The sequence below is a fragment of the Homalodisca vitripennis genome, unplaced genomic scaffold (assembly GCF_021130785.1).
Source record: "Homalodisca vitripennis isolate AUS2020 unplaced genomic scaffold, UT_GWSS_2.1 ScUCBcl_1583;HRSCAF=5389, whole genome shotgun sequence".
Classification (NCBI taxonomy): Eukaryota; Metazoa; Arthropoda; class Insecta; order Hemiptera; family Cicadellidae; genus Homalodisca; species Homalodisca vitripennis.
Window position 1 is genome coordinate 101,296 of NW_025777749.1, and position 14,464 is coordinate 115,759.

Here is a 14,464-nt window from a genome sequence, read left to right on the forward strand (position 1 = left end):
CTTACTTTGTTCTTAATATATCTTTTCAGTGAATATTTGTTATTTAGAGAATTCCTAGTAGCTTCTTTATATGCTTTACAATATATTTATTTTGATCATCTGAGAACATAAAAATAATCAAATAATTTATTTGTATAGACAATTAAAAATTCATATACATTTCATACATTTATTTGTTCTAAATTTTACCCATCCAACAAATGAGATTACTAAGTAAGCAAAGAATAAGACAACAGCACCAATAGTTTCAAAATGAGCTATAAAAAATATTTTTCTTTAAATTTCTTTACATTAAATGATACTTTAACATCAAGATTATTACATTGAAATTTACATCTGAAGTAAATAAAATTCAATTAACGAAAAAGTACACATTTATGCTAGCTAGATTTTTATTTCAATAAATCAATAATCATAAGATAGTTCGATGTGATTTCTGAACAATCATAAAGTTCTTGATTTTTTTAAATTTATTTCATACAGTTAATATTATACACAATAAACTAGTAACAATATTTTAAGAATTGCCAACTTAACAACAACAGTTCATCGAATCTGTAATGTATGTATACATATATCTGTAAATATATTCTGTAAAATACAAAGGGCCATCTCATTAAAACTCACAATCCATAATACTCCAGTTTCTTTTATCACCATAATGTACACAATTTACAATACATACTAAAAACAGAAATGAATGTGTCACATTAATTAAGAATAGCACAGTAAATGATGATGGGGTGAATAGTTCAAATATTGAATATGAGCCTTCATAACAGTTTGATATAAAATCAAAGCTGATGAATGTTTTGAAGGTTTTAATATGATTGAAGGGCCAACAGGACTTCAGGCATCTGCCATTGTTATAGAAGGGCTGTCCAGAAAGTATCCAATACTCAATGATTACTCCTTATCTACCTCGCAGCTACTGTTATCAGATTCAGCATACATACTCCTGCATGCATCAAGGTCAACAGACGAACTAATGGAGATCCTAAAGGTGGACTTTGCAACTTGCTTCTCGAAGTGAGAGGATTGTTTGAATAAGTGTATAACATCCAATGAATACAAGTTTGGTTGCAATCGGTAAACTTAGTGTTTCATTAATATCAAAATATTGAATACTTTCCGGACAGCTCTCATATTTTACAAAATCTTTTATGAACTGGTATCCATTCTCTTAGTAGAGGAAAATTGACAAATCAATAAGTCTCCACCTAATTGCTGTCGCTTATCATGTGTGGCACTTGTGATGTTCCATCTGTGTTTCTTTTAATTGAAACTTATCTGATTTTAACTTTGGCATATTAATCCCCATGGTTTTTATTTTTTACCTTTCTCATTTCTTGCTGAAACTAATGTTTAGGGTGTTACATCTGAAGGAAAGAATGACAAAAGTTGCTCAAAAATTGTTTCAATTTTTATACCATGTAACAAAAGTATTTTCCTTTGTATTCCATTACAGAATAGTACATAAGTAAATTTTCTACATTTGTGCTCTACTTGAAATTTAATGATTGATATGTATTTGAGGACTGTAACAAAAACAAAATACAAGCTTTAAATTAAGGTTAACTTAATACCATTGAAATATAACACAGCAAACATAATATTTGATTACACTATTAATCATATTTTTGCTATTATTGAACTTTATGGGCTAAGGAATATTACTAATGATCATTTTATGGTTTTATTGATTATTATAACATAGTAATTAATTAAATTGATTGTACTTTTTATGGAATAATTTGCATCATATTAAAAATGTGTATATTAATTGAATCTACAGCTGCTAAGAAATTTAAAGTACACACAGGCTGTTTATGAACTAATGTAATATTTTGGGAATTTGTTTGTGTCAAGATAAACGACAAACATAATTTAAACATGGGTCAGAAACGCTTATTTACATGCATCTGTATCCATTTTATAGATTTTTAAATTTTATTTAAAAAACAAGTAAAGATAAAAATCTTTAATCTGGCACAATTATTGTTCTTGCCATCACAAACCAAGAAAAATATTAATATTATAATCATGTTTGAAGATGGTGGAAGTTTTTAGAGCTTAATAACATAATAAGAATATAAAAATACGGAAACAATAATAGAAGTTGACAAATTGAAATTGCAAAAATGTCTTTGTTTACATGTTTATGTATCATTACCATGATCATATTATTTCTTGACAGATATTTATGATTAATCAACCTTTAACAATTTTAAACATCCACCGTTGTATATGATAATACAGTAGTAATTTTTCTCTTAATCTGAGACTGCAAGAACATTAATTGTCCCAAATTTGAGTATTTTATCTACTGGTTTTTGAAATGAAGAATAGGATCTAAAAAGAAAATTCAGATGGTAATTTATGCATGTTTACATTATATTTTTGGTTTGCATTGAAATGAAGAACGAATTCACTAAATACTGCCAGAGGGTTTGTAAACACCCTGCATTATCCACCTGGTTCAGCTTTTGGCTCAACTAAGAACTCAAGATACTTGTTAATCCTCATAATAAGCTTGTTGAATGAGTTGTGAATATTAATGTTGAAATTATAGTTTAGTACACAATTGTTGGAACTCTCTACGTGAAATGTGTGAGATTTACTTGGTCAGGATACAAAAAAAATGTATGTAAACTTTGACCTAATTCAATACTTTAAATGACCCTACTAATCTATTAAGCCATTCATGTTTTGTTCACAGAACATATAGGTTATACTAATATGTTTACACAATACTCATTATATATCTCTAGGTTTTTAATGAGGAAAATGGCAGTATCATGACGGGAGGATAAGAATACAATACAATGTTGAATATGTGGGATTTCTAGCTGTGAGTGACATGGCAGTTAGGAGACATTATCAGTGATGCTTGTCAACAATGTGATCTTCACACCTAACATATTCAATGTTAATTTCACGTCTTTGTTTTCAGTTATAGGTTAGATAAATACAAAATTTAAAGTTTTTATCCTACTGAATACTTGACATAAACCTATTCACAGTTTACCTCAATATTTCCAATATCTTAAAACAAAACTGAATAAAAAATGTCTACTCAATCCGATTCTCAAAAAATATACAAGGTAAATGTAACAAACGTCAAATTCTCATTAAATGTTGAAGAAGGTATAAAAAGGATTCAGTAGTCTAAATTTTCAATTTATTTTTTACATTTTAATCATCTCCACCAACACAAATATTCTGGAATCACTCAATTTTCTTTCCTGTATTAAAGACTCAGATCCATTACAAAACTTTACTTTTTGTATACTTTAAGTAAAGGTATAAACTACAAAAATGTTAACATAATTAATTGGCAATAACCTTTTGTATTTCAATGCAAATAACAAAATAATAAAAATAAAATGTCTTTTAAAGCATTTTATAATGAAGTTACAAATAATCAGTCAAAGAATAGTACTTGGTAAATATTTAAAAAATAGCTTTTAGCAAAACCGTTTAGTCAAATTCTACTTTTTACAACCAGTGCATAATAAATATCAAATTAAATATCATCATAGAAAAACAAGTTTTATATGAACCTATGATACCACAATGATAGTTTTAAAATTTCCACTGAGACTAGTAAAACCGCTTTCGTTTATTTTCTTGGTGTTTCTGGTAATACATGATGCCACAAATTACGATTACAATAATTACCATTGCCCCTAATAACATTAGCAAGAAAGTTTTCACTCCACTCCATGATGATGGTTTAGGGTCCTCAACATGTTCTGTAATCAAAATTAAATAAATTCATTTGAGTAAAAATGTTGTTCATATTATTTGTAGCCTACTGATAACACAAATAATGATTGTAAGATTAATATTTATAATTTCGTCTGGTATTAATTTAGGACATACTTTACGATTTTGAATCTCAGTCTCTAATTTGAGATTCTTTTTACATTTAGTTCCATGCTACATAAAACAATTTAAATAGTAATCACATAAATATTTTAGTACAAATTAATTAACATATTAATAAACAAAACAAAAATACTATGGCTAAATAAATCTTGGATTTGGCGTAGGTGACTGTAAGAATTTATTTTTAATCTATGAATATGTAGATATCGACTGAACTAGAATCACTACATAGTAAAATATAAAATGAACCAAACTGTAGGTATTGCCATAAAAAATTTAAATAATAATAAATATATATAACTATTTTAAGTTTATTGGGGGTTTCCTGATCGAATACTATTAAGATTTTTAAAAGTATTTTTTATCACCCCTTATGCAACATAATCTTTATTACATAATTTTTTCCCAAATGTAGAAGTTTTAATTATATTTGGGTTAATTATAGGACAGGGCAATAAAGCAGGGCCCTAAATTCAATCTTTTGTACGGTATGACACAGATAGTCATTTGTCATTTGCTGGTCATTCATTTTTCTAAATAAATATTAAAACTATTGCAAAACTGAAAAATTTAGAAAATATTTTATTTTAATTTGTAATTTATTTGAATGAAAAATTAACATTTACATTATAAATGAATTAATTCCAAAATTTTAATAATTCTTGTCTTTATCATTTATTACTGCTTTAAAGTGGCTGTAGAATTTTATGATTTGCTTTAGTAACACTTACAAACAAACAGTTTTTTTAAATTATATTAAAACAATGAGATTTTTAAATATTTTTAATTAAGTGACATTAATAAAGTAAAGTCATTACTTACCTCTAGGTGGTTCAAAAAACGAAGCTGATGGAACAATTTGTGATCGATCTTCTTCATCTTTTGGCTGAAATAACAAATTTCCATGTAATATTTGGCCACACATTTTAAGCAAGATACTTCACATTAAAATACCTTTTTTAGGAAAAGGCAACAGAACAATCCAAACAATTGGATTAGATTAATTTGGTCATGTTATAAAAAACAAAATTGTTTCTACACACAAATAATAATTTATAAAAGCTTGCCCCTACAATGGCAACTAAAGAATATTTTTGATAAAAATGTAAGTTTATTGAACCTTTAAAAATTTTAAAAAACAAAAGTGAGCTGAATGCAAAATGAAATATTTACTATGAACAACAAATGGAACTACAAATCTTTTATCCTTGCTGTATAATAAACATTGGTATACTGTAAATAACTACTAGCAATTGAAAAAGTGATAACAGATTTTTATCAGATAAAATGAATGTATTGATTTACTTAAAAATGTATTTATATGAGATAAGTTGTTGTATCATAAGTTTATTACTAATAAGCATCGTTAGCTTCTATCAAACGATCATTTCATCACTAAGTAATAAATGTTTGTCTTGTTATGATAATATTCTAATGCCAGTTATTAAGTATGCCAAATCATTTTTATTAAAATACTTCATCATGTTATAAATGCATCCCTTGTTAGTGGTTTTTTCCTAGCAGGCTAAAAATCGCTCAGATAAAACCTATATTCAAGATTGGAGAAACAAAAGATTAAAAAAAAAGCTACTGTGCAATTTCATTACTGTCATAATTTTCTAAAATGTTTGAAAAAGTAATGTCTAATTCAATTGACAGAATACTTAGAAGCCAATAAACTTCTTGATGCAGAACAGCATGGCTTTCATGCGAACAGATCTACTGTTACAGCTGGAAGAGAATATATTGAATCCATAATAAGTTCCATTAACAAAGATGAGACAACTGTTGGAGTCTTCATGGACATGTCTACGGCTTTTTTTGACAGTGTATCACACAGTAAATTACTGCAGGTGCTGGCTAATTTTGGTCTGAATGATAGATGATGCTTGTCCTGGTTTAGATATAACTTGCTGACAACGAACAGTTTATTGAGATTAGTTATTTTGATGAATGTAATAGAAAAGTAACTTCTCAATCTACTTGTAAAAAAGGTGAAATATGGTGTCCCGCATGGGCCCATATTGGGACCATTGCTTTTTATATTTACTTAAAAGGTTGCCAAGAGTTGTAGGTCAGTCAGCCAAAATCAGTCTTTATTCAGTAATGATAAAGAAAAACTCAAAATATCATCAGTTACATGTTTATCATAAATAAACCAGTATCTTATTGTCAACAACCTCTTAATTAATCCTAAGAATACTAATTACTTTCATTTTCCAGCTATGTAGAACAATAAAAAAAAAAATAACATTGCAATTGATAACAATATTTCAGAAGTGCGATTCACAAGGTTTCAGGAAATTAATATTGATAGTTTACTGGTCATAATCTTCTTAGATGTCTGAAAAAATAAATTCTGGGCTGTATCCATTGAGATATATGTCAAAAATATGTAGCCAAAAAATTTGAGGACAATTCATTTCTCCTTAATTCACTCAAATAAAACTTTTGAACTCGTCTATGGTGCAACAGCACACAGTATGTTAAGTAAAATACTTGTTTTACAAAAAAGTAATCAGAATTATACTCAATTTTCATTGGCTATATTCTGTAAAAGACCATTTTCAAGAATTGGAGATCCTATATGAATATATATATGAAACAGTGCTTTATGTGAAACAAATCAGTATCCGACTATCTACTCTTGGACAACCCATCATTATAACACCAGGAGCCAAGATAAGCATACCCTGTTACAGGTTAGAGCTGTTTACAAAGAAGACAAAGTATGCAGGAATTAAATTTTTCCATCAACTCCCTAGTAATTTAAGAAACTGAAATAATTTTAAGAAATTTAAAAGTGTATCTGGTGAATAGATATTTATATTCAATAAAAGAATTTTTGACAAGTTATAATGTTTTATTTTCTTTAACATGAAAATAACACTTTGTTTTATTGTATGATAAGTAGTAATAAAGCAGAGAATGTGAAATGTATTTAATGATTTAATAGTCTAAGAGTAAGAATAGAATTTTTAATAATTTCTCTATACAATTTAAAAAAATATTGACACCATTGTATCATTTACTTTTATTGGATAAAGTTGAGTGATTGATTACGTTATATTAAAAAAATATCTGAGACATAAAAGAAACATATTGTAACACTGGATATAAAAGACTTAGTTTCGAGGTACTTCTTTAACCCTTTGAGTGCCAAGAACTTTTGAGGTGGAGGCATTGTCAGTGCCAAGCACTCTTTTGGTGTTTTTGTGGTGTTCAGCAAAATAATTTATAACTTAAAAAACAATAATTCGATGATTTTTTTTATTATGTAGGGGAAAAGTAGGTTATAACTTTTAATGTCTATTTTAATGATAAAACATGTTAAAATATTAAAATAAAAGTAATAAAAACAAAATTAAATAAAACAATTGATACAATTGGTACCTCTCCGGGACTTGATGGTATTACTTCCTCGTTTATTAAACTAATATATTGTAAGATATCATATGTTTTGTTGTATATTATTAATTTAAGTTTAGAAAAAGGAGAATTCCCTGAAAAACTGAAAGAAGCTGTTATTATACCTATATATAAAAAGGGTTCAAGGACAAGTTGTTGTAACTATAGGCCAATATCATTGTTGTCTTCGTTTGCTAAGGTATTTGAAAAAATAGTTAAAGATAAATTATTGCAATTTTTGGAAGAATCCAGTTTTTTTAGTAAAAACCAATTCGGCTTTCGGCAAGGGATGAGTACAGAGACAGCGTTGCACGATTTTATGGATACAGTAACGAAAGGACTTAACAACAAAAAGAAAATTACTGGACTTTTTTTAGATATTACTAAAGCATTTGACACGGTTCACCATGATATACTTCTAGATAAATTATACAATGCCGGAATCAGAGGAGTTGCCTATAACTGGTTTAAAAGTTATCTGTCTGGGCGGAAACAGTGTGTTAAAGTTAAAGATTCGAGAAGTAAATTTGGGGATGTAAGATTTGGAGTACCTCAAGGGTCGGTGTTGGGAGCAACATTATTTTTAATTTATATAAATGATCTTTGTGATGGGAGTTTTAATGGAAGAGTAACCTCTTTTGCTGATGATACAGCACTATGTTATGTTGAAGATGCATGGGAAGATATAAGGGTCAAGATTGATTTTGATTTGCAAGCACTTAGATGGTGGTTTTCTAAAAATAACATGGTGTTAAGTCCGGAGAAGACAAAATTTATAAATTTTAGTCTCAGAGGAAATTTTAACTTTGAAAATAGCATAATTTACAAATGTTTGGACTGTATAAATAACAATAGTGCATGTAACTCAGAGTGTGGACTGGTAAAGAGTGAGAAATCTTTGAAATATTTAGGAGTTTGGGTGGACAAACAATTGAACTGGAAGATTCATCTAGCATACTTAAAGAATAAACTGAATAATGTAATTAGAATCTTTTATTTTCTGAAGAATATTTGTGATGAAAAACTCTTGAGAATGGTATACTTTTCCTTAGTCCATAGTAGGATAGATTATGCGATCTCGTGTTGGGGAGGGACGTACATATCAAATCTCAAACCTGTAATTGCAATGCAAAAACATTTTATACGAATTATATTGAAAAAGAGAGTAACAGAGTCATCTTTTCCTTTGTTTTTGGAATTGAGGATTCTACCTCTCAGATATATGTATGTGTATAAGGTACTAAAATTATTTTATATAAGAAGCAAAAATAGTAAAGAAAGTAATGAATATAAATTTAGATTAAGGCATGCTGATAATTATACCACACCAATGCCAACAAACACCTTCTTTTTAAAAAATTATTCATTTTTAGCACCAAAATTGTTTAATGTATTACCTTGTGAAATTAGTAATCTGTCGTTTATACCTTTCTTGAAATGTATTAAGGAGTGGGTATTTTCATTACAGAATGTTGAATGTTTATTAAATGTAAATTAAATGTTTTTAAATGTATTTTATGTACTGTTTTGATGTCCAGTTTTATTGTCCAAAACTAGTGGGAGGGATATGTACTGTTAATGGCCATGGTTTATAATAATAAACACTAATGCTGAAATAATAGTATTTTGTCTTTGTATTGTGAGTTATGTATGAAATGTTGTATTGTTGGTTGATAGGGAAATGTATGTGTGGGTGTAGGAAATTGTACAATGGATAGTATTTGTTTAAAATAGATGTAGACATAATGATGATTATAATTTATAGTTTATTTTATATAATTAGTGTATGTGTGATTTATCTGTTTTATCTTGCAAGTATGAATCTAATTGAATTTTGTTGTAAAGAGGGTTTTAGGATTATGTTATAATATTTGAAAATGTATAATTGTTGTTCTATCACTGCTAGTTCTTTTATTTTTATGAATCATGTAAATGCCTCAAAACAGGCTTTGCCTTGGAGGTCAATACTTTATTTCTCGGTATATGTATGTATGTATGTGTGGCATGAATGTTAATGTGTCAAGGTCAGCCAGTACTGATATACTCTGTAATCGCGTGCTATGCACAAGATTATTTTGCTATGTATGTGGTTTGCATTTATATTTGTTGTATATTTGTATTGAATATGTTGGAATGTGTGCATATTTATGAGAAATAAAGTTTATTCTATTCTATTCTATTCTAATTTTAACAACTTGTGTATTGTTTCCTATTTAAGTATGAAAAATTATAACTTACCAAGTTTAAAAAAAAGTGTTGAATACAACTTTTGTTATACATTAGTACAAAATATTTCAAATCTACATTCACAATAACATCTCTCATATTTGGCAAAATCTAATTAGCAAATTAGCAGGGTTAAATAAACCTGAAACTGACCATCATTTTTCCAAAATGGCAGGCACTTATTGCAATTTTGTAAGGAATTTTTATTTTAATCACTGCTCATCTAAAATTTTAAGATACAAACATTTTTTTAATATCAGTGTCTTCAGAAATCCATTAGTTTGCAAAAAAGAATTAAATGCTGAATTATTTGAATTTTACTATTTAAAAAAACCAATTAACATAAAAAACTAGCAAAGAATAAAGTTTTCTCAAATGTATAGCATTTTATTTAAATAATTCTAAAATATATAAAAGTTTTGTAATATATCTAACACACATATTATCAAAATGTATTTGAGTAAAACTTTCTGGTACTTTTGAATAATATATATATATATATAAAACTACATCTGCAATAATCTTTTATTGCACTATTTTGTATGCAATTAATTTGGATTCTATTGGATAAATTAATTTTTTTCCAAACGGTAAAAATATATGTAGAATAAAAAATATATATTTATAGAAGTTTATGTTTAGTAAAATTTGTTTCTATGGCAAAAAATTCTTTTTTAAATTTTTACAAAAGCACAAATTGGGAAGTAAAGACCTAACCTTTTTTAAGTAATAATGTTTTTATATCCAAAAATTATTTATATAGAAAGTACCTTTATAGAATTTTAAAACACGTCCAACATTGAGCTATCTTCCTTGTTTTGATATAATTTTACTACTTCCAGAAAACGATAAAGTAAAAAAAAAAAAAAATTAAATTAAACTATTTTTGACGCATTAGGCATTTTGGGATTTTACAAATCAAAATATTTTAAAACTATTGTATAAACATTTATTTGCTTACTGGCTATTGAAGCGATGTTTATGAACACCAAGAATACACTCTTTTCAATATATTTTCAACTCATGATTGTGTAAAACATAACCTTTCGACAGAGAATTTTGACAAACATGTGATAATTTTTTAAGTTTTTAAGTCCAGTATGATATGAAACCTTGGATCTTTATCTTTAAATTTATGTCTATGTTAGTTCAAAGTAAAAATAGACTTGCTGTGCGAGATCATATTACAACATTTGTATAATATTAATGTTAAATATTGTGAATTTTAATAAATAAAAAATGACATATATTTTACAGTTTAAATAAAATAAAATTTTCATTTGGTTGGTCACTAAAAAGAATTCTGTATTCATTAGTATACAGTAGCTGCTGGGACATCACCTGTTGAAGCTATCAGGAACTTGGTTTGTTGAACAAGTTTGAACATTATTATAATTATTATTACTTATGATGAATTCATAAGTCTGGGTAAGCTCGATATTCAAGAATATATTAATAAATCACTTTTGTTAATTCTGATTGCTATTGGTAAAAATATTTTTTAAGGAACTTTATACTTTAATTTGTGCTTTACTTTGAACAGTTCCTTGATGAAAAACAGTTAGTTTATGAATGTTTACTGTTAATCAAGTAAACATTTCTTGAAAGCTTAAGTTTTGAACTGTTTGGCTAGTTAAATTAATTAAATGTTTATTTAGTAACTATTTTTTCAATCAACATATTATCTAGTTGGTGAAATTATCTGATTCTGATTTCATATGTGACCTGTAAGAGAATTTACTAAAATAACTTGCATTAAAACACACAGAATTTAATTGTATTAAAATAAAATAACACAGTTAACAGTAGAGGCGGGTGATAAAACAAAAAAATATTTCTAGACACAGTGTTACAAGTCAAAGTTGATAGTGGACTCACATCGCCTGGCATGTCCAACTCGTAGAAGCGAACAGACAAGATGTCATGGTTGTCTGACAAATCTCCAGTGGCAGCACTGATGCCTAGATAGTAGCCTGTAGGTAGTCGCACACCTTTTACTGAGAAACATTCTTTCCATGCAGCCTTGTTCTCCAGGTCTGTCGACACTGTCAACATTAAACCATTTTAATGAGGTCCATAACACTTCTTATGTCCTGATTGACCTTTGGTTTTCAGTAATTTCTCCAAGTTAGATTATTTGAGTTCAATGCAAAACATCCACAACTGTAACAGGGTAGACTCAAAATCCTAGTTTCCCTTGATTTTTCCCGGTTGAAAATTTCCATTTTCCTAGTACATCTTCAAACCAAATATAAACATCTGTAATACTGTATTTAATCTTTACAGCAAGCGCAATGGTGAAGGATTTTCATCAACAGCTGAAATTGCAGGAAATACCATGTAGCTGCAATGACTAACAAATTTTGTCTATAGCATTGCGGGTGAGAGGCTGCGGTGCAAAACCTTTCAGTACGAGACCATAATTTTTCCATAATCTATTTATGTACAGCAACACAAAGTACAACATAAAGGTAAATTTAAAATTAGCAATCATGTGGTTACCGCCAAGCAGCTGTGCAGCACAAATGAATACAAACATAGAAAATACGAATTTCAAGTAAAATATTATTGTGTTAGTATATGTTTCTAAGTAGTTTTTATTAACCTTAAATAACTACAAAAACTCATTTTAGTAATCGATAATTTGCTTACAGTCACAATCAGTTGCTATCAGTACATGCAGCAGACTCGTGATGATCAATAAATTGACAAACCACTAGCTGTAATATTGTGAAATCGTGACTTTCAAATTGCATTTTAAGCTCTTCTGTTGGTATCGGAATTGAGTGAAAAGAGTAGCAGTATTAATTAGGAATCAATCCATCCCTAGTAAAAATTTCCATGATATTATGAAAAATCTAGTACAATACAAGCACTTTTTCCTGAAGCTTGAAATTCATCAATAATCCACGCTTTTCCAGTTTTTCATCATTAGTGGCATCCCTGGTTACAGTCCCGTGAAAGTACCTTAGCTTAGAATATATCACATTGCCAACCAATATATGAAGAATGCATTAGAAAGTAATTTGCCCAAGTGAAGTTAATTTATGATCTGTAGAATGAATAGACATGGGTAGCAAACAGTATCCTTCATATTTGCTCCCAGAATGTGAACATAATTCATATAAATGACTGACTCTTAAATATATTGTGTTTGCCTTAAGATAATAAAGAATAGAATCACACTATCATGATAACACAACTACAAAGTAATAAATACAGGAATGACTGTGGTTCCTCACAAGTTCATCGATAGTGTTTGTTAGTTATTTGTAGTCATGGAAATGACGTTAAGTTTCTCATAAACATAACGATTGGTTGGACTATTTCGTATGAACAGAATTGTCAAACAGATAATCCTGTGTGCAGGGAAGTCATTCAGATGAATAGTTGATTGGAGAAAAGATGAGATTTCTACCAGTCATCATCCAAACAATAACGCTTTGATGACGAGAACTGACATGTGGGAAATTCAGCCAGCAGGCTGGTGACAATATCAGTTCAAGTGATATTTGAATGTGACCGTAATATCAAAACATAACCTTGCTTTCTTTGTTTTAACCAATATAAACTGACTAAAAATTGGAACATATGTGAGGAGCAATCGTTCACAGACCAAACTGAGATGTTGGTTGGGCGATTGTTCTTCTGATGGATCGTTACGTGAATGGAGGGCTTAATGTGACGTTGGAGCAGAACTAACCAAGATAAAATCCACTACACTAGTGGAAGCACCCTTGGATTAACTGGTGTCAGATGGGGGTTCGCTAACACATCTTTGATCACACAAACTGTAGAAACCACGAGCTGTCCACGGATGGGCTCTGTAAACAATTTGGCGAAATCATCATTTAAACGTAGTTGATCTTCATTCACAGTTTTGTGGATCATGTTGTGCAAAATAAAATATTTGGTATTAATCAACTCCTGATTCAAGTAACCATCAAATTATTTCTTGATTTCATATGTTCCGGAAAACAATTTATTTTTAGATTTTCTCAAATGTTCCTTGTGCGTAAAATTCCTAGCATCCTGGTTGGGTGCCACCATGTTTAATAAATTTTCCAAACTATAGGTCCCCACAAATAATCATGTAACCTTAGTATGATAAATATTTAATTCAATTGTTTACATATGTAATTTAGGAAATGGATTATTTTATGTAAAAGCGAAATTGCTTCCAGTACATATCTGTCTTTTGGCTCTTAATTCCAAATTATTTACATAAACATTTAGTAATTTCTCAGAGTTTTTATTATTTTATAAATTATAACCCACCATTAATCAAAAAACATTACAACAAATAACATTATCTGAAACCACCAATAAATGTTTAACGCCCATAAATTCGATACCATAGTCCAAAATAGTCACCCAGTTTTCAGCACTTTGTTGACATTTTTTAACCCTACTAGTCAGCGACTCATTGAGTTCCTTGTGTTATCTTCGCTTCTATGACATATTAATTAACAATAAAACAGGGCTTTATATAAGACAAATATGATATCTATGTGTTGTTAATAAACTAAAATACTCCAAATAGGTATTGAAATTTCCGGTAAACTTCATCACTTAAATTTAGCAACTTATAAAGTGGTTGTGTAATTAGCGCCAGCCACAAAGTTGTAAAAAGGGTTTAAAAACTACCTATATTCAATATCATACAGAAGGAAATTTTTATTTTGTATTATATACCAATAAAAGGCTTACGTGCTACACTACAAAGACGATTACAAGTGCAACCAAACTGAACGAGAGAATGGCTTGGCTTTATAACTGTCCCTCACCAAACTTTCATTTTTACAAAACTGTGGACTCTTTATTGCTGTCAACTTGCAACTCAAAATAACTTTGTTGTATTATGTACATCAGTGCAAGGTATGTATTTGTTGTTTGTAGTGTCTCAATAATTAACTGGTGATTCGTTTTCATGACAATT

General features: G+C 28.7%; 1 protein-coding gene across 1 annotated transcript in view; it reads right to left on the bottom strand.

Moving 5' to 3' along the window:
- Positions 1 to 3,164: 3,164 nt before the first annotated feature.
- Positions 3,165 to 14,464, bottom strand: part of LOC124371572 (vesicular integral-membrane protein VIP36-like) — a 29,603-nt gene continuing 18,303 nt past the window's right edge. The window contains exons 6-8 of the mRNA XM_046829920.1: positions 11,404 to 11,570; positions 4,714 to 4,777; positions 3,165 to 3,755 (exon numbers count right to left, since the gene is read on the bottom strand). Coding sequence (XP_046685876.1) covers positions 3,604 to 3,755; positions 4,714 to 4,777; positions 11,404 to 11,570 — 383 coding nt within the window. The 3' untranslated portion in view covers positions 3,165 to 3,603. The remainder of the gene's footprint in view (positions 3,756 to 4,713; positions 4,778 to 11,403; positions 11,571 to 14,464) is intronic.